At 56.5% G+C, this 27,227-nt stretch overlaps 8 protein-coding genes across 8 annotated transcripts; 6 read left to right on the forward strand and 2 right to left on the reverse strand.

The window, feature by feature from the left end:
- Positions 1–299: 299 nt before the first annotated feature.
- EX895_003403 (uncharacterized protein) lies at positions 300–1,113 on the forward strand (the record flags this gene model as incomplete). Its single annotated transcript, XM_029884001.1, has 3 exons — positions 300–711; positions 790–851; positions 961–1,113. 3 exons carry the CDS (start codon positions 300–302, stop codon positions 1,111–1,113), a joined length of 627 nt encoding a protein of 208 aa, XP_029739807.1.
- A 393-nt stretch (positions 1,114–1,506) lies between these two features.
- On the forward strand, positions 1,507–2,864 carry EX895_003404 (uncharacterized protein; the record flags this gene model as incomplete). Its single annotated transcript, XM_029884002.1, has 5 exons — positions 1,507–1,523; positions 1,606–1,855; positions 1,927–2,291; positions 2,382–2,730; positions 2,838–2,864. The coding sequence occupies 5 exons, from the start codon at positions 1,507–1,509 to the stop codon at positions 2,862–2,864; spliced, it is 1,008 nt and encodes a 335-aa protein (XP_029739808.1).
- A 7,032-nt stretch (positions 2,865–9,896) lies between these two features.
- Positions 9,897–10,706, forward strand: EX895_003405 (uncharacterized protein; the record flags this gene model as incomplete). The annotated part of the gene is made up of 2 exons (XM_029884003.1): positions 9,897–10,347; positions 10,438–10,706. The coding sequence occupies 2 exons, from the start codon at positions 9,897–9,899 to the stop codon at positions 10,704–10,706; spliced, it is 720 nt and encodes a 239-aa protein (XP_029739809.1).
- Positions 10,707–12,286: 1,580 nt separating this feature from the next.
- Positions 12,287–14,176, forward strand: EX895_003406 (uncharacterized protein; the record flags this gene model as incomplete). Its single annotated transcript, XM_029884004.1, has 1 exon — positions 12,287–14,176. The coding sequence occupies one exon, from the start codon at positions 12,287–12,289 to the stop codon at positions 14,174–14,176; it is 1,890 nt and encodes a 629-aa protein (XP_029739810.1).
- An 872-nt stretch (positions 14,177–15,048) lies between these two features.
- On the forward strand, positions 15,049–17,133 carry EX895_003407 (uncharacterized protein; the record flags this gene model as incomplete). The annotated part of the gene is made up of 1 exon (XM_029884005.1): positions 15,049–17,133. The coding sequence occupies one exon, from the start codon at positions 15,049–15,051 to the stop codon at positions 17,131–17,133; it is 2,085 nt and encodes a 694-aa protein (XP_029739811.1).
- A 304-nt stretch (positions 17,134–17,437) lies between these two features.
- Positions 17,438–17,979, reverse strand: EX895_003408 (uncharacterized protein; the record flags this gene model as incomplete). Its single annotated transcript, XM_029884006.1, has 3 exons — positions 17,438–17,662; positions 17,763–17,846; positions 17,935–17,979. The coding sequence occupies 3 exons, from the start codon at positions 17,977–17,979 to the stop codon at positions 17,438–17,440; spliced, it is 354 nt and encodes a 117-aa protein (XP_029739812.1).
- A 721-nt stretch (positions 17,980–18,700) lies between these two features.
- On the forward strand, positions 18,701–20,611 carry EX895_003409 (uncharacterized protein; the record flags this gene model as incomplete). Its single annotated transcript, XM_029884007.1, has 1 exon — positions 18,701–20,611. The coding sequence occupies one exon, from the start codon at positions 18,701–18,703 to the stop codon at positions 20,609–20,611; it is 1,911 nt and encodes a 636-aa protein (XP_029739813.1).
- Positions 20,612–22,111: 1,500 nt separating this feature from the next.
- Positions 22,112–25,923, reverse strand: EX895_003410 (uncharacterized protein; the record flags this gene model as incomplete). The annotated part of the gene is made up of 2 exons (XM_029884008.1): positions 22,112–22,119; positions 22,194–25,923. 2 exons carry the CDS (start codon positions 25,921–25,923, stop codon positions 22,112–22,114), a joined length of 3,738 nt encoding a protein of 1,245 aa, XP_029739814.1.
- Between the last annotated feature and the right edge of the window lie 1,304 nt (positions 25,924–27,227).

The following is a 27,227-nucleotide window of genomic DNA, read 5'->3' on the forward strand; positions in this document are numbered from 1 at the left end:
ATTCCATCCAACTTTCCCGATGACTTGTCTCCACCAAATCTCAAATCAATTTCGAGATTTTTTGGTCTTTTCAAAGCTTCGATAATGCCTAGAGTGTATGCATTCGCTTCTTCCTCCATCGACTTCGATCAATTCACCTCGAGCAGCAACAGCAGCAGCAGCAACAACAACAACGGCCTTCTCCAGCGAGACCTTGTACGAGTACTCGTGCACCTTACCCGCTGCACAGCAGCGGCTGAATAGCAGGCGCGTCTTCGAGCTTCGAGGCTACACCCAACGACACACTATACGGCTTACATATGTCACGAGGTGGTCGAGGTGGCTTTGGCCGTGGAGGTGGTAGAGCCGGTGGTGGCGGCTCGAACATGCCACCCATGGGTCTCAGCTTTCAAGAGATTAGCCTGGTTGACAAGACTCCCTCCAAGCTATACCCAGAGCCGCCCACGGTTCCAAGAATGGAGAGACCGGACGACAAGGAGATCCGCTACGCCTCGTATCAGCTCATGTATCTGCAAGAACAAAAGACATCCGCCTACTGGCCTACACTGGAGCAAAGGAAGCAGAGCGATCTGACGCGCTTCTCCGATCGCTATCGTCCGGAAGCGCAAGACCTACCCTCGCTCAAAACCATCAACCTTCAAAAAGAGGTCTTTCCAAAGGGTCTCTGGGATGCATTCATGGAAGGCGAGACAAAGCGAGAAGAGCTCAAAGGTGCGTTCTCAAACACGAATGAGTCAGTTGACACAGCAAAAGTACTGACCTTTCCTCCCGTCCCAACATACACAATAGCCAAGAAAAAGGCCCGACGCAAGATCAACTGGGACTCGATCGACCTCGAAGATCGTGTCGGGGTAAGTTGGGAAGCCGTTGTTTCAGTCGCCCTGCCTGTATTTGGTATAATTTCGCTGACTCGTTCCTCTCTTTCTCAACCACCCACCACTTGCGCCTGGGCCCCAACAGGCGGACGACGATCTCGGCGACGCATCCTCCGAGCCCGAAGATCTGGGCGACTACGAAGATGAGGTGGACGACGACTATGCCGAAAACTACTTTGACAATGGCGAGGACGACGATGTGGGCGATGACGATGGTGGCGAGCCGGCCTACGACTGATCGCATGCTGTTATCGCACTGTCCTCTTTTCTCTGTCACTTCTTCTCCTTCTTCGTATCACCAGCATCTGTATTTGTATCTTTTCCTCTCAACACGCATTCTTCCGCATTTCGAAAGCCTTGCTGCTCGTTTCTGTCACTGTGTTGGCATCTTAGCTTGGAAGAGCTCACAGACCAAGATGGTGGGTTGCCAGTTCAAAATATTTTATTATAAATGTTACGTTGGTCGAAGAACAAGTTAAACTTTTCGGCAAGTCCTCGGGAAACGGGCAAGTTGCGTTGCGAGTTTGTGGAGGCGAGAAGGGCGCTCTTATTATAAGCTACAGACAGACGACATCCAAGCTTCTCATCATATCCTCATCTGGCCCCGTACCTCCGCGCTTCCTCTGCAAAGATGAACTCTGATCTCAAGTATGTACGCCTGCTCCTGTTCATCTTCTCGAGTGCGAGCACCATACGCTGACCAGCAATTCTGTGCATTGCTTTCGTACAGCTCCATTCTGCATTCCGGCTACCAGCATGCCGTAACCCGGGCGTGGCAGAATCAGGGTCGCAACATCACCAAGTCCATGTTCATGTACCCCATCTTTATCACCGACGATGCAGATGCTCAAGTTCCTCTGGCCTCCATGCCCGGTCAGTGTCGATGGGGTGTCAACAAGCTCGAGGACTTTCTTGGGCCTTTGGTCAAGAAGGGTCTTTCCTCCGTCATTCTGTTTGGCGTTCCACTCCAGACGCCCAAGGTATGTAGCCGTGACCTCTTGTGACGCAAGATCAGATACCTGACCTGAGTCTTCTGCCTTTTGTCTGACAGGACGCCCAAGGCACGCTCGCAGACGACCCCAACGGACCCGTCATCCAAGCCATCAAAGTATTGAGGAAAGCATTCCCTTCGCTCTACATCGCCACCGACGTCTGCCTGTGCGAATACACTTCGCACGGTCACTGCGGTATCCTTCATGACGATGGCACCATCAACAACCAGCCTTCCGTCGAGCGTCTCGCTCAGGTCGCCGTCAATTACGCCAAGGCAGGTGCCCATTGCGTCGCTCCCAGCGACATGATGGACGGTCGTGTCCGCGCCATCAAGAAGGGCTTGATCGACGCTGGCTTCGGCAACAAGGTCACCCTCATGGCGTACAGTGCCAAGTTTGCTAGCAGCCTCTACGGTCCATTTCGGTACGTTCCGTTGCTCGAGGTAGTACGAAGACGAAGTACAGTTTACTGACCAAGGCGGTGGCGTTCTCTTACTGTTGAAAACCGCCACAGGGATGCAGTCGACTCAGCGCCGTCGTTTGGGGACAGGAGGTGCTACCAGCTTCCGCCCACAGCACGAGGCCTCGCCCGACGAGCCATCCTCCGCGATGCCTCCGAGGGCGCCGACGTGCTCATGGTGAAACCTACCCTGCCGTACCTCGACATTGTTACTGAAGCAAGGGACTTGGCCCCCGATCACCCTTTGGCGTGCTACCAGGTCAGCGGCGAGTTTGCCATGATCCACGCTGGCGCCAAGGCGGGAGTCTACGAGCTGCGCAGGATGGCCGAAGAGTCTGTCCAGAGCATGGTGCGCGCCGGCGCCAACATCATCCTCAGCTACTTTACTCCCGAGTTTCTTGACGTAAGTACCGATCAACCGTTTATCTTCCTTTGAAAATCGCATTGGAGTGTGGTCTTGGGAATCACTGCTGACCTTTGCCCTACTGTGGATTTGTGCCTTCTTTGCAGTGGCTCGACGAACCAACTATGCTCTGAGAATGAGGACCAAGATTATGTCCAAAACATTACGCAGCAATCAAGGATTACCACTTTTATTAGGTGCCGAACACGCCGTGGCATCAGCCATAGTATCGATTCCTGTGATGAGAACCAGAGAGTCGATTCGAGAGCTTGCCCTTGTCTGCGTCGGCAATGCTCACTCAAACACGCTGTAAAGGCGTGAGGAGTGAGGAGCAATCCAGTGATATGCATCGCGTGTCGCGATGACCCTCCGTCTGACAGCCATCAAGTAGAAGACCTGCGTATGTTGCTGCCGTTCAGCGGGTGGATCGGAATTGAGACTTTTTGGCACGCACAGCGCATACGCGATTGCACGGCGAGGAGGCCGGCGTAGTGTCAGTGATGGTGGCACTTTGCCGACCCGAGCTCAACTATTCCAGCCAAATTAACCCTGATGTCAAGCTCACGCCTGCGAGAAGAAACGAATGGCTTTCTTCCCAGTAGCTGAGCGGAGCCGTGAGCGTCGACGGCAACGGCGTCGCTTGAACTTGCTGTATAGGCAAGATAGACAAGCTGCCGTTGACGCTCACGCAGACGAGGTTTAGTCTGTCTGGATCGGGTGGGCAAGCACACTGCAACAAGATCGGGCTGGTCCCTGGAGTATGGAAATACTGTAAGAGAGGCAGTCCCGGCGAAATCGATGGGAAAGAAGGATTCTGTCTAGCCTCACAAGAGTTCAAGGCTCCGCTGCGGGAGCGCATGTTATGCGAGTCGGAGATTTGCAGCACACATGTGGCTACAGTAGTCTTTGCATTCCCAATCGACCAGAGGTGCAACTCGGGCGGTCGGTCCCCGGGCGTGGGGTTCCGGAGTCCGGTTGAGAACGTGTAAGTGCTACTTTACATGTACTCTTGTGGCATTGCTCGCCGCACTAGTCCGCTGCAGTGACCCTTGCCTGGATTGACCGCACAACGTCGACAGTTTGCGCTCGCTTGCCACTTCAACCTGCATCGCCAACAGCAAGGTCTCGGTCGGCCCTATCAACGGCGAACCCTGACACTGTGGCAAGCAGAAGAAAAAAGAAAAAAAGAAGAAACCCCTGCGTCGAAAAGTTCGGGCAATGACCGAGCCAGTGAGCTAGTACAGTATTGTGTCATCAGAGAATGTTGTCACGAAGAGGCATTATTGAGGCAAACGGCGTCATCGTTGCGTTCAAGCAATCATTTGAACTCGGCTACGGGTTTTGCACAACCTCGCAAATCAGATGGAAAGTCAGAGCGGAAAGATGATGACCAGCCAAACGGCAGGGGCAAGAAGCTTCCTTATCGTTAGGCGAGCCGGAGCATGAAAGATTAAACGTCAGTTGCTCCGCTAAGCAGGCGCGATCGATGGCCATGGGAACCGGCTCTTGATGGAAACTCGCCCGCCAACGCTCAGCGAAACCCCCGAGTCACGAGGATAGAAAAAAAAATTGTGAGAAAAAGGGAAAAGTGAGGGTGGAAATAGGCACTCGATGCGTTCCTTTGGCGACGCGCAACCGAATTTTCGGGTCACCCGTGGAAAGGCGCTTCAGTATCGGATAAATTTACGACACTCTTTGTCGCCCCATTGCGCCGTGCATTCCCACAGCACGGCATTCTCTAGTCGGCAATTCAATCGCAAGTGGGTGTTGAAAAGTTGGTATTAGCACGCAGCTTCATTGAAAAGAGCTCTCTCCTCAGACAGAGTGCTGTCATCTACTGTGAACTTACTGTTTCGATCGAGTTGTGCGGTCGTTTGTGTGTGTCCAAAGTTCCTCTGTACCTCTGCAAACGATCCATGCATGCCGGCATCCATACCGTCTTAGCAAACTTCGCAAAGAAGACCCTTGATCGCCGATGTTGGGCATGGTCGCGCTTGTTCGCCTCGCCTTCGCATTCCGCATTTGACACAAAGCTAGCTTTCTCAACGAATCCATCGCCCAGCTCCGACCTTCATTGGCTCTCGATCAGCAAACTATGTTCGGCAGACACTTTCTAATAGGTCTGTTGGGAGGCAATCCAATCGACACGTGGAGCTGTCTCCGCTGCATAAATCTGACTCTTGCGGCTCCGCGCAAAGGCGTGCGGTGACCGCCTTTGTAGAGCTCCGGTGCCAGTTCGACTGGCAACTCTAGAGCTTTCCGTCGGCGTCGAAAGCATAGTACTGTACATGCTGCTGAACGCAGATCGAAACCATCAGGACATTCAAAGAAAGCAGCAAAGCAGGCCAGCTAGGACGCCATTCGATCAAAGGACGTAGACTTGGAATCCCCGCTCCGTCGCCGCTTCCAACCGCTCTCGGCCATGTTTCAGCAAGAGGATTGTGGCGTTTCTTACGTCTTTCCTTGGGTGCTCTTATGCTAGCGGCGGCGGCCCGAAAGCAGCTCGAGCTTGGGCTGATAGCACCCATTAATTTGACGCCTCCTTCCTAGGTTTCCTGACGCTTGTCGTTGGCAATGAATGATGGCTTTCTTAGCGAGCAGAGTTTGTTTTATCTTCGTCGTAGAGCTCGGAATCAAGGTCATGGCAAGACCGTGTAGCTGTTCATCCTCTCCTCAACCTTGTTGTTATCTTGAAGCTCCGCCTTGATCAACAGATCTGCTGGCCTTGCTTCCTGCACATTCCGTTGGCTCTATCAGACGAACAGCAGAACAGACGGGAGCCGACACGGGCCAAGGCGCGTGATTCACTCAGTTCCCGTGCTTGCTCGTGCTCGTTTGTGCCCGCCAAGGAACCACTCACCCTTCCAAATGGACCCTGGGTCGCTCGTTTCTTCCAGCAATCGAGCACGCTTGCACAATTTCAATCGAGTTTTTGCAGCCCATGTTCGGCTGCACTCTGCAGTATGTACCTTTACATTGTGGCGCCGTTCTCAGGCACGCACCAGCGACCATGTCTACAGCTCTACACCGCGTTGAATGCCGAAAATCGTCCTGCCCCACGATCACAAGGCTCTGCTTTATGTCAAATCGCCCGCTTTGATCTCCTTCTACCACTATGGCCACGCTACGTTCGACAGGTAAGTACAGAGATCTCGGGCCTCCTTTGCATTGTCGCTATCGTCCTTGAGCCTCCCCCCCCCCCCCTTTTGGTTACAATTATAGGCGCGTCCTCGCTGCTTTCTTGGAAGACCAATGCTTCGTCGTTGCCGAAACTCAACCCGGCGACATAGTGAAAAAGAGCAGCCCGACTGGGTCTTCGAAGTGTCTCCTGGGGTCGAAGATGATGCAACAGGCATGTGTCTTCCCATGGTCGTTCTCAACCCCGCCCATTGGCGAAGGGCACTGCAACACACCGAGACCGAGACGCGAAAGTCTGGGTATCGCCTGTCGCGCAAGTTTGACTCCCCTGCTTCAGAACGGGGTCCGCCGCGACGCCATCACAGACGGACAGAGCTTGGCTTGGCCCCACCTCCGCTTGCTGCGAACCGCTCTCGCAGTCCCCGAGGCGTGTTTCTCTGCTGTTCTTTGAAAGGAAGCGGACGGTGTTGAATCATCCGGACAGAACGGTACGGCCTCTGTGCCGCACATGAGAGCAAGAGATCAAGGGAGCTCTAGTTGCATAGTAGTCGTGGCTTCCAGCGTTTCATCAACGTGTTCGTCGGCAACCTGTTCCCCGATCCAGAGGGTCGCGCATCAAATGAAAGCTGCCGCCTCTACCACGGCGATCGCTGCGATGGTACCGGAAGGAACCGGCAGCAGAATGTGTATCATGACTTCTTCGAAAGCGTTGCCGCATCAGGAGGCTAACAACGCCGTAGGGGCTGCATCGTTGTCGACAACGCTTCCCGCCCAGTCAAAAGTCTACAAAGATGACGGCACTGAAGCGGAAGCAGTTCGTGGGGGTGTCTCTGCAGCTCTCTCGCCATGATCGTGGCCATGTTTTTCAAGGCGGAGAACACCCCTTCCACGATTGGCTGCCTCTGGCATCTACAGCATTCCCTCGCGCTTGCCGCTTCACGGAGGCACACCCTTCGGAGGTGGCAAACTTCATACGCCCTCCTGCTACAGTATCATGCAAGGTGATTCTATTGTTCTCCTCGCCTTGCAGAAATTTGGCCAGTTTCGCATGAGCTCCCCCTCGGCCGTCAACTCTCCAACCCAGTCCATTCCAAACATTCGCCATTGTCTCAGCTCACCGCTATCTGCACCTTTACTTACCAACACCTGTGTTTTCCTGGTGCGCAGACGTCGACATTCACCATTGTCCCCCCAATCAGCGTCAAATCAACGGTTCAAAGCCCTTCTTCTCCTCTCCTCCCTCTCCGCATGGTCAACCAGCGATTCAGCTGTTCCGACCATACGCCTGCCGACATTTGTGGTCTTCCGTCATCCGTCGACGACAGCTTTGCAAGCACGTCGACCCGAGTTTTTCGCTGGACGAGAGCGACACGCCATCGCGCTTCACTGCTGTGCACCCTCTTCCAAACTGACCACCAGCTTATTGAAGTCGAACCGCTTTCCGCCAACTTCATCCTTCCTCCAGCCCTCTATCTTTTCTACTCAAAGTCTGTCTTGCTGTTCTAATCGATCGTGCTGCAGTTCGTTGTCACCATCAACCTTGCCGATTCGGTTACTCCATGCAATCCTTCGAACAGCCTGCAATCAGCGCAGCACAGCAACTCTTCCTTCACCTAGGAGGACTTTATTTGACTGTCGCTGGCAGGCCCCCTTCGCACTCGTTGTCGTTTCCAACCGGGCTCCATTTCGCTTCAAATCACCCTCGACAACCTTCACTCAGAGCAACAGCAGTCGTCGCCGCCACGTGGTCGCTCATTCTCCTCTGCTCTTCGGGGCCGCTGTAGCTTGGAGACCTGTGCTCTGATTGATGGTCATCCTGCGTCATCAACTCTGCAGCTTGTCCCTTCGTTCCCGACACCGCAACAAGCACCACCACCGTTTCTTCGAATCCCCCCCCCCCCCCCCCAGCTTCATGGTTTCTGCGTCACCGTGTCGGTTCAACAGCTGATTTTGCGTCCAAGGCCGGCCAAGAGCCCCCGACATCCTGTGTGTAGCTCGCCATGCCAGACCAGGATGGCAGCGGTCCTGACCACAGAGACAATACTGTAGGTAGCGCTCAAGTTCGACCTGCCGACGCCGCCCAGCCTACGCCGGGTCCCTCTGTGGTGCACAGTGACACAGATAGTCTTGACCCGACAACGCCGCATGAGTCAGCAGAAACTCATGACGACACACAGGAAGCAATCGCCAAGGGTACTAAAGCCAGGCCAGCCGACACGCTTCGTCGCTCTCAGGCATGCCTGGCATGTCGTAAGCGCAAGCTACGCTGTGATGCAAAGAAGCCTACTTGCACTCACTGCGAAAAAGCATGGCTGGCATATCATCCAGTCGCTGACACAGGTGGCTCCCTCTCTGTTGGCCCACCCCCTTGCGAGTACGACACGTCTCTTCTCGCCAAGATCTTCAAGACCAGCAGCCCAGACCCAGTTCCTCACGCATCGACTTCAAATGCAGCACCGTTCCGGCCCCTTGCTATTGTCGAGGAGGTGCAAAGCGAGCACCTGTTGGAAGAAAACGAGCAGCTTCGTGCACAGATTACGTTTCTGCAAGGCAGGCTGCGGCATACCGACAGCGTGGCGGAAACACCAGGACCTAGCAACAGTTTTGGGACGGGAAAGCGCGTTGAATTGCAGCTGGCTGGTCCTTCGACTGTTCAAGCTTCTTCGTTGCCCATCCGCAGCCTTGCCGAAGAGACACGAGGCGATACGCCCCCTCACAAGCGTTACAGACCTTCCAACGATGGCGACTTGCAAAGAGATGGGAGGAGACGGAGCCTCGACACATCTGGGCATCTGTCCTGGCCGACGGGAAATCGTGACCAGACGTCGAACTCGGGCTCCTCGTACCACCTCTCAACCAGGACCGCGGAGAGTTCGGTCCATCCTCAAGACGCATCAGTCTCACGTTCGGTTCTAAAGTGGTCATCAGCTGTCTCAGGGCCAGGAGTAGCACCGACGGGCTGGGCCGCGCCGCCGCCCTACAGCAGCGATCCAAGCCCTCGTCTGCCTCACGTACCGATGACACCGTTCTCTACGATCCCACCGCTTTTGCCTGGCAGACAAGTGCTGGATCGTATCATTGGAGCCTGCTGTCATGAATCCTGGCTGTTCTCCGCAATCAACAGCCAAGCTTTGTGCGATGTCGCTGCGCTTCTCGAGTCGGCACCGATCGCCGAAAACGACCACTTGATAGCACGGGCACTTATGCTGGTGTGCGTAGCGACGAGTCTGCCGTTGCTGGCATGCGCATCGCCGAATGGCGCCCGATGGTCTTCGATTCACACGAGTATCGACGAATTGCTGCGAGGGCATCATGTCCAACCCGACCTGGTTCAGCTCGACAGCCCAGCGTGGACGCCCATGGTGACCAGATATTATGCCGGTGCGGCGCGCCAACTTCTCAACCAAGCTCAAGCAACGTCGTCTGCATTTCTCACACCTGCTACGCTCATCATCCGCATCCTGCTCGTCGAGATTTCACTTGCTCAGTCAACGACGTTCTGCGCGCACGCAAATCTTGCATCCGCGGCATCTGATGCTCGCCTCTTACACCTGCATAGTGCCGTCGCTGGTTCCCATCCTCAATTGTCGGGAGGTCAGGCACGGTCCTCTCACCTTGCCAGGGCTCTACGTGGACTGATGCAAAGCAAGGAGGAAACATTTGCCTTTTGGTGCCTCTTTCTGCAAGACTGTTTTCAGAGCCGCCTGGCTTTGCTACCCGTGACGATCGACAGACAGAGCATCCGAACCTGCTTTCCTCGATTGACAGATGACGACACCAGCAGCTCGATCTGGAATGATTTGGACGAAATGGAGGCACACTTGAAGCGACGGCGCGGTATGCCCTTGCTGAAACCTGTGGACAACTCCATGTCGCTGCTTGTCAAAGCCAGCTTGGTCCTCGACGAATGCTGTGAATATAACCTTGCTGCTCGTCAACAGAAGGTCCATCTCGACGGGAGCGCCAGCTCACGAGAGCTACGTGACCAAGCATTTCTAGCTGCGCACGAGAGCATCTGCAACTCGCGCATGATGCTGACTCAGTACGATGACAGGACGATCGCACGGTCGGAGAAGATGATGGGCAGAGGGAGCAGCGGCGGCTCTCGAACGCGCGAGAGTATCATGCAGACACTGCTGGTGCAGGACAGGCTTCGCTTTGCAACGGAATTGACGCATCACATGGCCGTGCTGAGTCTGTTTGAAACCGAGATCGATGTGGCCAGTCCACCCGCGCAAGCGAACGGGGAGGCTCGGGGTATGGTCAGCAATGCGGCTGTATGGCTTTCGCGTCTGGCTGGAATGGCTTTGCAGGGCACATCGCTGCTGTTTGGGCTTCCGGCGTTCTGCTCGTCGGCCTTGTTCGTCGCGGCTAGATGGCTCCTCTACCTGCAAGGTGCTGATGCGCAACGGTATCGAGCCGACATTACGACGCTGATTCTCGCGCTCAGGAAGCGTGGCGAACGGTATAGCAGGGATGGTAAGTACGAAGGCAGCCATCGCACACTGTCCGCAGAAGCCGTCGATACTGACCCAGCTTGCACTGCTCCTTTGTTTGCCGCAACAACAGACACGTACGCAAAAGCCATCGTAGCACTCAAGAGGGAAGCCGATTTCTACGGTCGCATCTGCATCTCTCCCTTCACCTGGCCCATCGAGGCCAACTCTGAATTCATACCGCTATCCGTCGCTGCTGCGCAAGACACGGGCGGAGGACGCGGGAAGCAACGTGTTCTGGCGCCAACGCCATCTGTCGAGCCTGGCTTTACCTCGATCGCTGCGTTAGCAGCCTTGGTCGATGATGCCGCCGTGCTCGCGCTGGTCGATAATGCTCCTTGAAAATTTTGGGTCTCTCTCTCTCTCTCTTTTTCTCTCTTTCTCTCTCTTTCTCTCTCTTTCTGTGTGTTTGTGTGTGTGTGTGTGTGTGTGTCTGTCTCTGTACAACCGCATGTGACAGCTTTCATTCGTAGAAACATGTGCAACATCTGGAAGACTCGGTTTCTCGTCGTAGCTTGGGTGGCCGCTTGAAACAGCTGGGCGGCTGGTTCGAGGTACATCATCGTGGCGGTTACGAACATGAGCGTGATCGTAGAAAGGGCTAACATCTGCGGCCATAGAACCTTGAAAGCACCGCATCCCGTCCGATCTGCGAAGTTAAGCAAGGTATCGCCTAGTCAGTACTGCGGTGGGGGACCACGCGGGAATCCTAGGTGCTGCAGTTCTCTTTTTCTTTTGTCGCCGTTGGCGTTCTGAGTGTGCATGCTCCAAAGCAGCTGAGCATGTGGCAGAAGATGGGGCCATGCCGAATGGAACCGCCACACGGCGAATTGATCGGCGTTCCCCGGTCTTTTCCAATCAATCTTTCCGCTGCCAAGACCTGAGGATACCAAAATTGAAACCTGAATTAAAAGAAAAAGTATAGGTTATACGGTATCTGTTTCGTGTCAAGGTCGAGCTTGCCTCGCGAACGATGCTGCCAAGGATCAAGCACGAATTTGAGAGCTGGTCATTAGCTTGCACTTGCTTGGGGCTACAAGGAGGATATCAATATGGACGATCAATGAGATTCGTTCGGCACAGAGAGCTCCGACCGCGAAAAGCGAAGGGCGAGAGAGAGTAAACTTGGTGACTAGACCGGAGAAGCCGCGGGGAAGCTCGCCAAGCACCAAAACCCGACCATCCGCTCCCGGCGGAATTGGGATTCTGCGCACGATGTCACTCGATTGGCCATCACCTGGCACTTGGCGTATAGAAGGTGGCAGAGTCAAGGAGCCTCTTGTTCTCTCAGCATGCAACACCTCCACGGGGTTAACAATTCACCCAGCTTGATGTCGACCAGCACGGCAAAATGCTGTGAAGAAAACGTGGTGCCGAGAGGGAGCAAAGATGGGATTGGCGTAGCATTTCCTTTGTTGGAATGTCCTGAGCATTGAGGCTGCCAGAAGGGAAAGCCTCCGCGGGGCCTCGGAAATACCTTATGGCCCTGTCTGGCAATGCATTTTCGGCGCTCTCGCCTAAATACAGTAAGCGGTTGGATTATCCAATCCTGTTTGTACTTTAGTTGGCCGATCTAGGAAGTCTGGCGGCTTCTGAGTCAGGTTCTCCAAGGCTTTTCCGCGGTGAATTTTCTTTTTTTTTTCCGCTACAGTATATATCAAACCCTGTCCAGCAAGGCAAGCAACGCGCTCGTCGCCCTTGTTCCATCAACCCCCCTCCGCATAGTCTGCTCCGCCTCGGCCTCGTCATTCTGTCCTCGTCTTCACTCTCCCTTCCTTCTCGACCATTACCATACGTCGCAACCTGCTACGAGCTTGCAATCGGACGTTCCTCGGGCACCTTTCCCTCCGCGTATCGTAGTGCCGCCTACCAGATCGAGACCTCGCATCCTGCTCCTCGGCTTCTTAGTCAGCCCATTCCTCATGGCGGGAGAAACAACACAGATGCAAGAGGTAGGCGCCTCGGTGCGTCAGACCGAGATCCAGTCTGCGGCGTTCGAAGCAAATCAAATCGGCGGTCTTGACTCCGCCGCTGGCGCGACTGAGCACGACGTCCAGCATGCTGCCTTTGCAACTCGCACCCACACATCAGACGGAAGCGACGCGACATCAGAACTGCACGACAAGCACGTCCTGGGCTCCGCCACGCCCGCATCAGCAACCAAGGACGGAGCTGCAACCCCAAAAAAGCGTTCCGGTCACTGGCTTCAACACGACACACATGTCCTTCCTCGAAATAACATGAACATCGTCATGCCCGGTCTCTGCCTCGCTGTTTTCCTCAGTGCCCTTGACCAAACTATCGTGTCGACAGCCCTCCCGATCATCTCACAGCGTCTGGATGGAGATGCGGGGCAGTATTCTTGGGTTGGGTCGGCCTATTTGCTTGCTTCCACGAGTTTGATCCCGCTCTATGGTCGTCTTTCAGATCTGACGGGTCGCAAGCCTCTTCTGTTTGCAGCCATGGTCATCTTCCTCTTCGGTTCCGCACTCTGTGGCGCTGCGCAGAACATGGCTTGGTTGGATGCAGCTCGCGGTGTCCAAGGTATTGGAGGAGGCGGAATCATTGCCCTGATCAACATCATCATTGGCGATATCGCCTCTCTGGAAAACCGAGGCAAGTTTTCTGGCGCGGTTGGAGCCGTGTGGGGCATTGCATCGGTCATCGGTCCCTTGATTGGAGGAGCGCTTACAGATGCAGGTCACTCGGGCTGGCGATGGTGCTTCTTCATCAACCTGCCACTCGGCGCCATGGCCTTTGCCATCATCTTTTTCTCGCTCAACCTCAACCCTCGACCCAAACTCACCTTCCGCGAGGCGTGCGGCGAGTTCGACTTTATCGGCCTCATCATGATCGTCGCCTCCGTCATCCTTATCCTGCTCGGCTTCAACTACGCCGAGACCAAGGGGTGGAACGTGCCCGAGACGATCGCGCTGCTCGTGGTCGGTGGATGCTTGTTGATCGCCTTCATGGCGTGGGAGTTCCAGACCAAGAAGAAGCCCATTGTGCCACCACGCTTGGTCACGACTCGAACCACATCGTTGCTGCTGCTGTCGGTGCTGCTGCACGGTTTCGTCTTTTTCGCCGCCACCTACTACCTGCCCGTGTACTTCCAGGCCATCTTTGGCGCATCTGCACTCATGAGCGGTGTCTACATGCTGCCGTACGCCCTGATCGCATCGATCCTGTCGAGCGTGGTGGGTCTTGGCATCACCAAATTCCGTGCCTACCGTCCATTCCTATGGGCTGGGTGGGCGATCATGGTGCTTGGATACGGCCTCATGGCTACGCTGAATGCCAGCTCGAGTCGCGCCAGGCAAGAGGCGTTCATTGGCGTGGCAGGATTGGGAACCGGCTTCCTGTTCCAGACGCCGCTGGTGGGATTGATGGCGGCCATGCCGCACGGCGATCTGTCAACGACGGTGGCAGCCATGTCGCTGATCCGATCGCTTGGAGGTACCATGGGCATTGCTGTGGCAGGCGCCGTGTTCAACACGCAGAGCCGATCGAGACTGCAGGTGATTCCCGGATTTAACCCTTCGATGGTGTCGACAGGATCCGGAGGGCAGGACCTCACGGGGCTGCGACATATCCAACCTCCCGAGCTTAGCCGTGAAATTATCACGGCGTACGCAAACGGCCTGCAGGTGGTGTGGATCGTGCTGGCGCCCATGGCGGGTGCCGGCTTCCTCGCTGTTCTGGGCGTCAAGGGCTATTCACTCCGCAGGGACGTCAAGAACGCGCCTCAGGTTGAGACGAAGGAGAAGGTGCCAGATCCCGAGAACCCGCTAGCTGAGGAGACTGATGCTTGACCGGCAACGGACACTTAGAGCAACCGATCATAGACTGTTAATGTCTCTGTATGCTTGTATGTTTTATTTAGTAGACAACCTCTTTAATGGAATTCACGTCAAGATACGTTCGATTGTCGTCGTCGCCGACTTTGCAGACGTTGACATTCGTACACGTGTCCTGTCAGACTGTCACACTTCACGTCGAACACTGCTCAATGAAACGGCCTGTGTGTTGCTTTTTCTGGCGGGACCATGCAAGATGAGCCAGCAATGTGGGAGACGGTGATCTGGTCTGTGTGGGTGTGTGTGTGTGTTTGGCTTCGTTTTTTCGGTGTTTGACGTGGGCTTTGAATTTCTGCACCTGTCTTTCACGACCGTGAATTGGTGGAAAGCGGACATGTGATGTTGGGAAAAGGTTGCCGTTCAGGGTCCACCTTTGTGTTTTGGCAGCTGTGCGCTTGACCATATGATGAGACTGAGCAATGTTGATAGCGTGCCTTGTCACTTCCATCATCCCGTCTTTCTCTTTCCCTCTTCGATAGTTGTCGAAGTCGACAGTACAGACTCAGCCTCAAAGTTTTCGGTTCGATAGCTGCAGGCACATTACGCCGATCTGCACAACTGTTGACGAATCGTCGCGTTACGCATAAACTTTACGGCAGGACTCGTGGCGCAGCTGGAAAGGATCCTTGATAACACGCGCAATTGTCTTTGTCTGTGTCTTGAACGGCAAAGCTGGTATAGAGCCGCTGCTCTTACCACTTCAACTGCGCTTCATCTTATCGACCTTTGCGCCTACTGCTCGGCTTCATTCGTGCTTCTTAGCACGCAGCTCCAATAGACCACACGTGCACACTGCATCATCAAGACTCCATCGCAGCTTACCCAGCATGGCACAGCTCATTCCAGGCGATGCATCGCTCGTCATCACCCGCATCCTCATCCTCACCGTATGGGGCATCACACCGCTCAGCTGGCTCGCCCTGCTCTCGCGGGCCCTGCGGCACTTTCTAAATCAACACCCGACTTACTCAATCGATTCAGCGCTGTGGCACTTCATCGTCAAGCGCTCGCCACCGGTTGTCTCGAATGCATTGGAACACCTCCTCTCACCGCGCTGGCGTTGGGCTTCGAACCTCTTCTACTTTTACTGTGCACTCGAGGCGGCCTTCTCGCTATACTATTTGCATCTGTCGCGTCAGATCCAGCGACCAGGCCCGCGACCGCTGTACGGTAGACGCTTTTTGCGCAATGTCTTTGCACAGGCGCTCCAGGCTGGCCTCAAGCCATCTTCGGAAGACCTGGCGGATTCCCCACGCCAGTCTTATGCCAGCGCTGTTGCCACATCCTCAGCAAACACTGCAGGGCTCACCTCGCGCGCCTCCAACGGCCAATCGACAGCGTCGTCACCGGGCTTGGACGAGACGGCAGCGGCAAGCAACATGCGTAAGAGATTGGGCAGGCTACGAGCCGCCAGTTTTGTGCCGCAGTTCGTAACTGCACCCGTTTCGGCGGACGATCCGCGCGCCATTAAGTTCCGGCAGGATCAGGCGAGGTGGTTCTTCGGCGCGCCTTCCGATCAGATTACGCGCAGGGAGGTGATGCACTGGCTTGCGTGGTCGCTTTTCGCTACCGATCTCGAGACGCTCGAGGCCGAGAGGGACGGAACGTTGAACTTTTCTGATCGGAGCGATGCGCCGGCATCCGGTGTACAGCTGGACTCTGCTACGCCTTCTACGTTCAGCTCGCCGATGCCGCCCTCGACCTCTACATTCGGTGGACTGACTCCGGCCTTTTCGACAAGCCAACAAGCTGCAAGTGTTGCGTCGATCAAGGACCAGGAGGATGTCAGAGGAGTCTGCGCGAAAGACGGAGAGTGGGATCCGACCACAGGCGACAGGCTGCAATTCCTCGAGTACTGTCTCGAGTTGCTCGAGACGCGACAGGGGCAGAGCTACCCTGAGCACGTTGCCGGTGCAAATTCTACAGAGCAAGACTCGTCTGTGGCGGCGACGCTGCTCAAGCCTGCACTCGATAAAAAGGCGGCGAGAGGACCGCCGCGAATCCGAATGATGCGGCTGACCATAGATCCTGTGCGAACGCGAACGAGGCCGCTGGCGTGCTATCTCGTTACGAACACGCTTTCGTGGCTGACGATTCGACGGGCCATTCGCGGCGGGTTCGAGATGTGCACCGAGGGCCGTCTGCCTTATCTGTATCGTGCACCTTCTGTCTCTGCCTCATCATCGAACCAAAACGCAAGATTGGACACAACCCCGCTCGTGGTGTTGCACGGCCTGGGGATCGGCCTGGCGCAATTCGCGTCCCTCGTAACTTTCTTCCTGCGCTCACCTGTCTTCGCGCACCGCCCAATCCTCATCCTGCTGCAGCCCAACATCTCGCAGTCGATCCTCTCGCCGCATTTCCTGCGACCGTTCGGGCACCACGAGACGACCTCCGCCTTCCGCGCCATCCTGGCCAAGCACAACTGGCAGTCGATCGACGTGCTGTCGCACTCGTACGGCTCGCTCGTGCACTCGTGGCTGCTCAAGTCGCTCACGCACCGGATCCGACGGAGCTGCTTCGTCGACCCCGTGTGCTTCCAGCTGTGGGTGCCGTTTGTCTGCGCCAACTTTGTGTACAAGCGCGCCACGACGCCGATCGAGCTGCTGATGCGCTACTTTGTCGCGCGCGAGGTGGGCATCGCGAACACGCTGTGTCGCTACTTTGACTGGAGTAGCAACATCTTGTGGCCTAACGAGATCGAGGGATTGGAGGATGCGAGGCGCACCAGGTTTTACCTGGCGGAGGAGGATGCAATTTTGAGTGCCAAGGACACGTTGGAGTACTTGGTTGAGAGTGGGTGTCCCAGGGAGAACATTCATTATGGCAAGGGGAAGGCTCATGGGGAGATGCTTATGCATGGCGGAGAGGACTTTGACGGCATTGTCAAGTGGCTGTCGATGGAGATTTGATGGGCGGCCAGCCGGTAAGCGGGGGATCTTGTTAGAACATTTGCAATACAGTTGTCGAGCTCGCTCTCCCTTCGCCATCGACTCGTGCTGTTCTGTGTGGAGCCGGTACCAAGCGCAAATCCAAAGCGACAACAATAGCACAGCGCACGACCTGAAATGCATCTGTCGCGAACCTCGCTCTCAACGTGATTGTCTCTCATAACACCAACGTAAGGCTAGCTGCAAAGAAAGCTTGGGCGATCCGCAGAAAGGGAGGGTATGCAAAACAAACAAGACTCGACTACTTCCAGTGTGATACATCTACCTACTCTCCGAAAAGCTTCTGCACGCGCTTGAGTACGCTGTCTTTCGCCGGGTCGTAGGGGTGATCTTTGGCAGGGATCTCGAGCAACGCCGGGAAGGCCTGCGTGTACCTGTCCACGATGGGGCGGATCTTTTCGGCGATGTGCTGGTTGATGAGCAGGATGCCGATGTCCTTTCGTTCAGCGGTGAAGTGGTTGAAGGTCGATTCAATGTCTGCAACCGAGGTCTATGAAGGCACGAAGGCACAGAATACAGGAGGCAGAGAGCGGAAAGGTGTCAGAATGGCAACTGTGTGTGACGTTGTGGAGGGCTGGGGAGGGACGGACCTTGTTATCGACGATCATAAAGTTCTTCTCGCCCTTCTCGTCGACGTTGCCAATGCCCGCAAGCAGCAGACCTGTCGTCGAGTCCTACACACAACAGCAGCAGAGTGAAGATAACAGATTTCAGTATGTCAAGTCGCTGTTCGAGCCGTGTGTTTGGTTTTGCATCACTCACCTCATCGGCAATGAGCGCAATGAGCGTCCTATCCGAGGCCGACATTGTGCGTCCAAATGTGGCTCACCGCCCTGTGATGCCTGAGATATGCGTATGCTACCCGTCGTCCCGTCTTACTGCGTTGGTATTCGACTAGGAACTGGTGGTTGTTGCGACACGGTAGGCGTTGGAGCAGTGGAGACCGTGGAACAAGCTTTCTGCTCGAGATTAGGAAGGGTCCGACGAGCTTGCAATGTGGAGTGTGATAAGGCGGCAGAGGGGCTGCGCTGTGCAAGCACGAAGTTCGTGCTCGAGGTGAATCACGTGCAGCGCCGCTCGAGCCAGGTTTGGACTCGGTCTTCGCATGGCTTTTCGTGCGGGATGGCCGAGGTGGAGAAATTCAACTTTCTTCCCAAGAATCGTTGCGGATGGCTTGGCTGGCCGCGAAAGAAAAAAGAGGGTCCAGACAGAGACTGCAGCCCCGGAAGGAGCCAAAGAAGCAGAAGCATCATCTGAAATAGTGGATCGTGCCGACAGGACACTTTATCCATCGCTCCATCCAACGCTCTCAGCCAAGACGCACCAAACAGCTACTCAACTAGGTATTAAGAAGGCTGCTTCGATACCATTCGAGAGAGAGCAAGAAACACAGCTCGAAAGTTCGGTCGGCTCCTCCACTCCCATCCGTTGCGAGTCAGACGACACCGCAGCATAGTGATCCGGAACATCCTCCCCTGCCTTTCACACACTCGGACCCCAGCTAAGTCCAGCTGCACCGCGTTCCATCATGTCATCCACCTTCCTCGGCAGCAACTCGATCGTCAACACGTACAATGGCACCTCGGCCTCCAACGCCCCGCACTCGGCAGATGAGCCGCTGTTCGCGCCCATCTCAAATTCCTCCAACCCGAACCCATCGCGCGTCTGCTACTTCTTCGACTCGGACATCGGCAACTACCACTACGGCCCGGGCCATCCGATGAAGCCCACGCGCATCCGCATGTGTCACTCCCTCGTGATGAACTACGGCCTGTACAAGCGCATGGAGATCTTCCGCGCAAAGCCGGCGACCAAGCGCGAGATGTCGCAGTTCCACACGGACGAGTACGTCGAGTTCCTCAACCGTGTCACTCCGGACAACGTCGACTCGTTCGTGCGCGAGCAGGCCAAGTTCAACGTCGGCGACGACTGCCCTGTTTTCGATGGCCTTTTTGAATACTGTTCGATATCCGCGGGCGGGTCCATGGAAGGTGCGGCGAGGTTGTCGCGCGACAAGTGCGATATCGCCATCAATTGGGCTGGAGGTCTGCACCACGCCAAAAAGGGCGAGGCAAGCGGGTTCTGTTACATCAACGATATCGTGCTCGGCATCCTCGAGCTGCTCCGCTACCACCCCCGTGTGCTGTACATCGACATCGACGTGCATCATGGAGATGGCGTCGAAGAGGCTTTCTACACCACTGACCGTGTCATGACCTGCTCGTTCCACAAGTACGGCGAGTTCTTCCCCGGTACTGGCGAGTTGCGCGACATCGGCATTGGCAAGGGCAAAATGTACTCGTGCAACTTTCCCCTGCGCGATGGCATCACCGACGAGAGCTACAAGACCGTCTTTGAGCCGGTCATCTCGCAGATCATGCAGCACTACCAGCCGTCCGCCGTCGTGCTGCAGTGTGGCAGCGACTCGCTGGCGGGCGACAAGTTGGGCTGCTTTAACCTCTCGATGCGCGGGCATGCCAACTGCGTCGAGTACGTCAAGAGCTTCGGCCTGCCGCTGCTGCTGCTCGGCGGAGGTGGGTATACCATGCGCAACGTCAGTCGCGCGTGGGCGTTCGAGACAGGCTTGGCGGCGGGGCAGGAGCTCAACCCGCAAATCCCTGTCAACGAATACTACGAATACTTCGGCCCCGATTACCGCCTCGACGTGCGACCGAACAATATGGAGGACCTCAACACGAGAGAGTACCTCGAGAAGATCAAGATCCAGGTGTTTGAGAACCTGCGTCAGACGGCGCACGCCCCCTCAGTGCAGGGCCACGTCGAACCGCGCAGCATCGCCGAGCAGCTCCATCTGCAGAACATGAATGGCGATGCGGACGAGGCTATGGATCTGGCGGACAAGAACGGGCTTCAGGCGCTCGAGGATGCGCACCCGGATCAGAGAGTGGTGGACAACCAGCAGTTCCAGGACTACTCGAGGAGGGGGGACGACGAGCTGGATCGCGAGGGCAGAGCCAACCCGAGCAGAGTCGATGACGACGGCGCTGCGGAGACGGGAGAGAATGGCCGGGTGGTGGGGATAGCCGAGGCGACGAATCCGACGGCGGACCACGAGGAGGACGCGATCGATGAGAAGATCGAGGCGGACGCAATCGCAAAGCAGCAGGCCAAGAAAGAGGAGGCTGAGCAAGAGGCAGCGCAGCCGCAGCAGCCGCAGCAGCAACAGCAGCAACAGCAGGAGCAGCAGCCACCGGCGGAACTAGAGACTGCAACGACCGCTGTGGTTGATGCTGCCCCATCCACCGCAGAGCCGGAAGCTACCACCGCTACCACCGCCGCGCCACCTGCACCGGAGGAAGCATCGACAGAAACGATCACTGCAGCTCCACCAGCCGGCGACCCAGCCCCACCTGCCACCACACAAACACCACAACCCCCCTCTCAACCAGCAGACTCATCTATGGACGTCGATCAATGAGCTGCCTCTCGTCGAGCCCTTGGCCTTTCCTTTCCGCTTTACCCATCTGCGGCTCTCACTTGTTGTCATGCCTTGTACACAACCTCGAATCGATACTTTTATCATCTTGGAGCGCTTTGTTCAATTTCTTGTCTGTGAAGGAAGGCGCGCCATCCAATCGACACGAGACGCAGACACGGACTCAGGGAGCAATGGTGGTAAAAAGAAATCGCGAATGCTTTTGATGACAGTGAGCCCTCGTCGAAATGCTTGCTAAAGTTAACTCAACTGACACACGGATGCGAAGTCTATGGGGCACAGGATCAGGGGCGCTTCTTGGCCCCTTTGCCCTTGACCACCTTGAACCCTGTATCGCCCACGCCAGGTCGCGCGGCCACACCGGCACTGCCCACCTTAGCGGCAGACGGCATGGCAGGAGCTTTGACGCCGACGCCAAAGTTGCCCATGGCGCCCGCACCCGCCGAAGTAGACCCGCCCCACCTGCTGACACCTCCGCCGCCGTTGCCCAATGACGAGCCAACGCGACCCTGGACGTCCAACTTCCTCTTGGAGACGAAATCGTTCGCAAAGCGGCGACCGTCCAGCGTGCTACTGTTGGCATACACGGTGTCGGCGATGATCTCGATCACATCCGCCGACGGATCGAGCGGGAACTGCAGCAACATGTCGATGAAGTCGTCTGTCTTAATCGTGAGGCCCTGCAGGTTGTCCTTGCAGTACTTGATGAACTCGGGCGACGGCGCGTTCGGGTCAGCTGTGGCAGTGGGACGCGTGGGCTTGCTGCTCAGGCTCGAGGACTGCGAGCTCACCAAGCGGCTGACGGGCGAGGGCGAGGCTGGACCGCCAGACGACTTGTTGCCCACAACGCTCCATGCGCTGCCCGAACCAGAGGCGGGGATGGATCCGACACTGGCGGTGCGAGGTGTGCTAGTAAGTCCAGGTCGCACCAACGGCGAAGCGCCAGCCGCACCGCCACCAAGTGCGTTGGCCGCAGACGCACCACCTGCAGAAGGCAGCGTCGAGTTGGCACCGCCGCCAGGAGTAGTCGGCTTGCCGCTGGCTCCTACCACCGACCAAGCCCCTCCACCGCTCGTTGCATTGGTGTTAGACGAGACGGGCGCCACCACAGCACCGTGCAAGTTCGTAGCCGAGGAGCTGCGACCAGCCGAATCGGCGTACCCTTTACGCGTGGCAATCGCCTGAGCCGCTTGCTGGGCCTTGAGCTTCTCGGCACGTTTGCGTTCTTCCTCCTGGATCTCCATGAGCGTCTTCTTGGGTGCTGTCTTCCCGGCGTTCCACGCAGGTGTCGCAGTGCCAGCCGAAGCACTACCACTAGCTGCATCGCTACCGCCAGCAGAGTTGACTGTCTTGGAGGCAGGCGCCGAAGCAAGACCCCAGCTGAGCGTAGTCGGCAGCTCCTCAACGCCGCTAGGCGAGGCAGCCATGCGTGCGCGAGCGGCTGCCTTTTCAGCTGCACGCTTGGCCTCGGCACGTTTCGCCTCAACTTCCTGGATCTCGCGCAGACTGGGACCGATCGATTGCACCGAGTCATCCTTGGCAGCAGCCCAAGGAGCCGGTCGACTGGCGGGCGCGGGCGATTCTGCGGCCGAGCCATCGTTGAGCCAGTCCGAGAGGGGGGCCTGTGTGGCAGTAGAGGCGTTGTCGCCATTGGTGCCTCGTTTGAACTGCTCCTGAGAGACAACACGCACGTTACCGGCTCCAGCAGAACGAACAGCGGAAACAGCAGCTCGGCCGGTAGGTTCACCGCTGCCAGGAACAACGCGTGACACGTCGGAGGCCTGTCGCTGCAGGGCGGAACGTGGCTCGCGCTTGGCATCCTTGGCCGACTTGTTGGAAGGAAGCGTCAGAGCAGGCATGCCGGAGAGCTCGGGCTCCGAAGCAAACTCGACCGCCTTGGGAGACTGGGGCCAGAGCTCTTCCGGTCGCGGCTCGGCCGTGGAAAAAGCTTCGGGAGGAGGGATGATAGTCTCAGCCGTGTTAGCAGTGGCAAGATTCGCCTCCTGAGTAGCGCTGGTGGCGGGCGCCGCCTTCTGGGCGTCCTTCTTACCCATTCTTTTCTGCGACGGACTTGTCTTGGCTGCTCCTGCAGTGACCTCTGCCTTTTCTGCCGCAACAGAGTTTTCGTCGACGCTACCGGCGGTTCGAGCCTTAACAGCAGTCGATGCAGCGGGTTGCGCATCAAAGGGAGCCTGCTCGACTTGCGTAGGAGCAGGAAATGCATTTTCAAACGACTTGTGCAGCTGCTCCTTGTGCTCGAGAGCCTGCTGATTGGCCGAAGAGGCGAGGTCGTGCTGAGGTGCAGGTGATCGTTCGCGTCGAGGCGTTCCGATGGGGTCGGCGGCCTTGGTGGCTTCGTTGCGCAGGATGGCTTCGCTGAAATCCATCTGGCGGTTGGTCAGATCCGGTGTGGTTGCAGAGTAGTTCCACGGAGCCGACGGCTCACCCCACTGCCCCTGCTGCATGGGTCGCATCGAATCCAACTGCGATCGAGGTGCGAGCGACGCCTTGTTCGACCAAGGGCTGCCGGCCTGGTCAAAGTTCTCCCTCGACTGGTTACCAAAGCTGTCAAAGACGGGGGGTCGGTCACCGACGAGCGGGCTCTGATGTCCGCTGAGACCAACATCGCCGAACTGACCGAGACCTCCGTGACCGATGCCGCCCCAGTGAGACGGCGACATGGCCGACTCGTTGCCCCATCCGGACCTTCCAAGACCCGCACTAAAGCTGTCAAGTTGGCCGAGATGCATACCTCCGGGGCCGCGCGAAGCCGAGGCCGCAGCAGCTGCAGCTTGACGCTGCTCCTGCAGTTCGCGTTCGCGGAGGATCGACATGAGGCCATCCCGGTTGCGCAGACCCGACTGTCCAGCCGAGAAGAGATCAGGTCGTCCGAAGGGCGAAGCGGGCGAGGGACCAACGTTTCCTATACCACCCAAGGCCAAGGGAGTCGGCCACCCTTGTTGCTGAGGCTGCTGCTGCTGTTGCTGCTGCTGATGTTGTTGCAGTTGTAGTTGCAGTTGTTGTTGTTGTTGTTGTTGTTGTTGTTGTTGTTGTTGTTGTTGTTGTTGTTGTTGTTGTTGTTGTTGTTGTTGTTGTTGTTGTTGTTGTTGTTGTTGTTGTTGTTGTTGTTGTTGTTGTTGTTGTTGTTGTTGCTGCTGTTGATGATGTTGTTGTTGTTGCTGCTGCTGCTGCTGCTGTTGACTGCCTCCTTGACCTGGCCAAGCTCTGTTTGAATCGAAGGCATCGCTGAAGCGGCTCTGGTCTGCACCAAGCATGCTGTCAGCGCTGCCCAAGTTGTTGGCGTACGTGGACCTCGGCGGTGCCGGGCTGGTAAGCCAGTTGGAAGGCGGAATGAGGAAAGGCTGGAGAGCATTACCAATGACAGCTACGATCTGCAGAAGAGGTCTGAAGTCGGCATCCTCCTGACGCTTGATGAGCAGATCATCGGCAAAGTACTGTTGCGAGTACCAATCCTGCATCATGACACTGCTAAAGGGGCCTTGCACGTTGCCTGCCATGTCCCTGTAGAGCCACATGGACGACTCGGGAGACCAAGAAGACGACTGCATGGTCGTTTGAGGTGCGTGGTTGGGAAGTTGCTGATGAGCCTGTTCGAAGTGATCGCGTCCTCGAAGGAAGTCGTCCGCGTTGGTGTCGCGACGGTCCGAAGTGGTTGGATGTTGATCTTGAGCAAGAGCAGAGGCGCTTGGTAGGCCCGGGCTGTCGTCTTCGTCGAGTTTGAGCGATCCAAGGACGGCAGAGGCGTGCTGGGCAAGGTCGGGATCGTCGCTGCCCAGTCCATGTTGGCCTGTCGGCACGTCTTGGCTAGTTGAATCGTGCAATCGAGCCATGGTCTTTTCGGACGAGTTTGCATCGGCAGCCGCTGGGTGAGTATTGCCCGTAGCGGTATCAATTTTAAAGGCTTGCGACTGCAGGGTTCTAGCCTGACTGCTTTGACGCTCTCTCCTTCTGTCAAAACCAGCCGACTTGCCAAAGCCAATGCTGCCGTCGGAAGGAGGGCCGATAGGTCCCTCGCCAGGCAAACGGTCTTTGTGACGGGCGAAGCGGGCGGAAATGCTGAGTCCCTCGGGATTCCCACTGGGCACGATGGGTTGCGAAGGCTGCGAGGGCTCTAGCAATTGTGCAGCAGAGGCAGCGCCTGTCGACTGGTCGTTCGCAGCCGAAGCATTCCGACCTCGTACACGATTCGAGCTGAAGGCATCCGAGAACGCACCCAAAACTCCTGCTCCCGATCCATTGCCAACTGCCATTGAAGGCTGGGTGGACCGTCCCCAGGAACCGGTGGCGGCGGTGCCATTTGTCGTCAGCGAGGCATTCATCTCTTCCTGACTGCCTCTGAGCGAGCGACCAGGACGAAGAGGCTCGACAGTGATGGTAGCGCCATCGCTGCTGTCCATCCTCTTGCGCGCAGGAGGAGCTACGCCGGAGAGAACTCCACCTTGAATGCCACTGAAGCGATCACGAGAGACCGAAGGCGAGAGAGGCCTAGACCCAGAGGTAGCAATGACGCCAGTCAGAGTACCATTAGAAGCCCGCTGGAAGAGACCAGGGCGCTCTTTTTCCGCCTTGTCCCAATTGGATGTGCCGGCAGATCCGAAGCCTCCTGAGGAGCTACCCGAGGCGGAGCGTGCATTGAGTCCGCGGGGCTCGCTGCTAGGCAGGCCAGGCGAGAGAGGTCCAGCACCGACAGCACCGAACTCGGTGAAAGCGGAAGGGCGGCGATCGGAACCTCCCTTTCTCCGCGACGTGCTGGTAGAGCGTTCGGGACCGGCGCCGCCACCAGGTGGAAGTGCTTCCACAGGTGAGGGCTCTGAGCTAAGCACTTTGCCTGAGCGATCGGAGCTGTACAAGCTAAGCAGCTTCTCGCGCGTCACCTTGTCCTTTGCGAGGCCTGCGGAGCCACCGTTGAGCAGAGCCGTAGAGGCGTCGCTGTCGCCGCCAGTCGCAGAACCATGCTGAGCGGAAGGTTGCGTGCTGTTTCTTTCCGAAGCTTGCGAAGTTGCCGCAGCTGCTGCTGCTGCGAATGAGAATGCGCCTGGGCTGCTCACCGCAGGGCTTGCAACCGGCGCGGGACCAGACAGGTTTCCAAGACCGCCAGACCCGCCGTTCCGCTTTCCGCTGCCGTTGGCCGGAGCAGCATTGCCAGCGACAGGGCCGGTGCCTGGGCTCGTGGCAGCTGAAGGTGTGGTCGAGGCTGGATTTTCCTTGCCGCCAGATTTGCTATTGGGACCTTTGCGCATCCACTCGGGACCAAACTGCATTGAAGTCGCCATGTTGTCGGGATTCTGGTTAGTGCTGAGGGATGGAACAATATGTGGCTTGCTCTGGGTTGCTGGTGCGAGTCTCTGTTGTCGAGTTGCTTGAGATGATGCTGGAGCTGCTGATATGAATTCACAAGCTGTGAATGCGTTAGAGTAGCGCTGATATTGGTTGGCGGTCAAGTGAGGAGGAGGTGTGCAGAGTTGTCGCTGGGGCGGTGGCCTGACAATCTGGAGATCTAGCCGGGAACTAGAGTGTGTTGGGATGATTTCGAGGTGCAAGAGAGGCTGTCTTGGCGTCTGGGTGAAAGAGCGTGCAAGTGCGTTGATGGCTGAGAGGGTTACAGGAAGAAAAAGTGATGTGTTGCGTGTCTGAGGATGTCGAAGCGAGTGTCAAAGTGCGAAAAGGTGGAGATGCTGAGTAGTGAGGGCGAGCAAGCGTATATGCAAAGCGGAGTGTGGTGAGGTGATCCTCTTGCGCGGTGAGGGTGTATGATGCGATGGAAGCTGCAATTCCTGAAAGCTCAGAGATGAACGTGCTGTGTCTGCGAATGTGTGTAGCTGGGCCGTGCTGTACCACTTGAAAAGACTGGAAGCGTGAAAGCTAGCTAGCTAGAGTCGTTGTTGTTCCGATGCGGTCCGGAGAGGCTTTGAACGGAATGCTGTGTGGGCGATGCAGAACTTTTGTGTGTCGTAATGCTGTTCAGCGAAATGAATGCAAGATTGGCGAGAAGAAGAGATGGAGAACGAGGTGCAAAAGTAGCAGAAGCAGAAGCAAGAGTCTTGTGTCTTGTAAAGATGGAAGATGGACACGAGCAACGTCACGAGCGAGCCTATCTTGCAAAAAAAGAAAAAAGAGTGGCAAGGGCGCACGCTGACCTCTAGAAGACAGAGCACCAACCAGCCAATCAATTCAACTCGCGTAACAACTCTTCGCAGAGCAGAGCTCAGCGTGCGTCACGCTCAAAGCTGCTAAGCTTCTTTTCTCCTCTGTCTCCTTTTTTTGTTCCTTTTCCCAACACACTCTCTAATTCGTTGTTGCGCTTTGCTGTACCACAATTCAACTTCTGGTCGCGCTGAAAAAATGGAGGCTGCCAGCTGTGTCTCTGGCAAAAGTGCGAGAGAAAGAAGAAAATCTGGTTTGACGTGTGCTGCGCGGCTAGCAGAAAAAATTGTCCCTCCTTCCTCTGCGGACCGAACTGAGCTGCCTGCTGCCAGTGTTGCTCGAATCAATTGGAAAGATTTCCCTTTTCGCTGTCACCGATGCGCAGCGTGCTTGCGAAAGAGAGGACGAACGTACAAGAGGAGTGAGCAACAAC

The sequence above is a fragment of the Sporisorium graminicola genome, chromosome SGRAM_20, assembly GCF_005498985.1.
Source record: "Sporisorium graminicola strain CBS 10092 chromosome SGRAM_20, whole genome shotgun sequence".
NCBI classification, from domain to species: Eukaryota; Fungi; Basidiomycota; class Ustilaginomycetes; order Ustilaginales; family Ustilaginaceae; genus Sporisorium; species Sporisorium graminicola.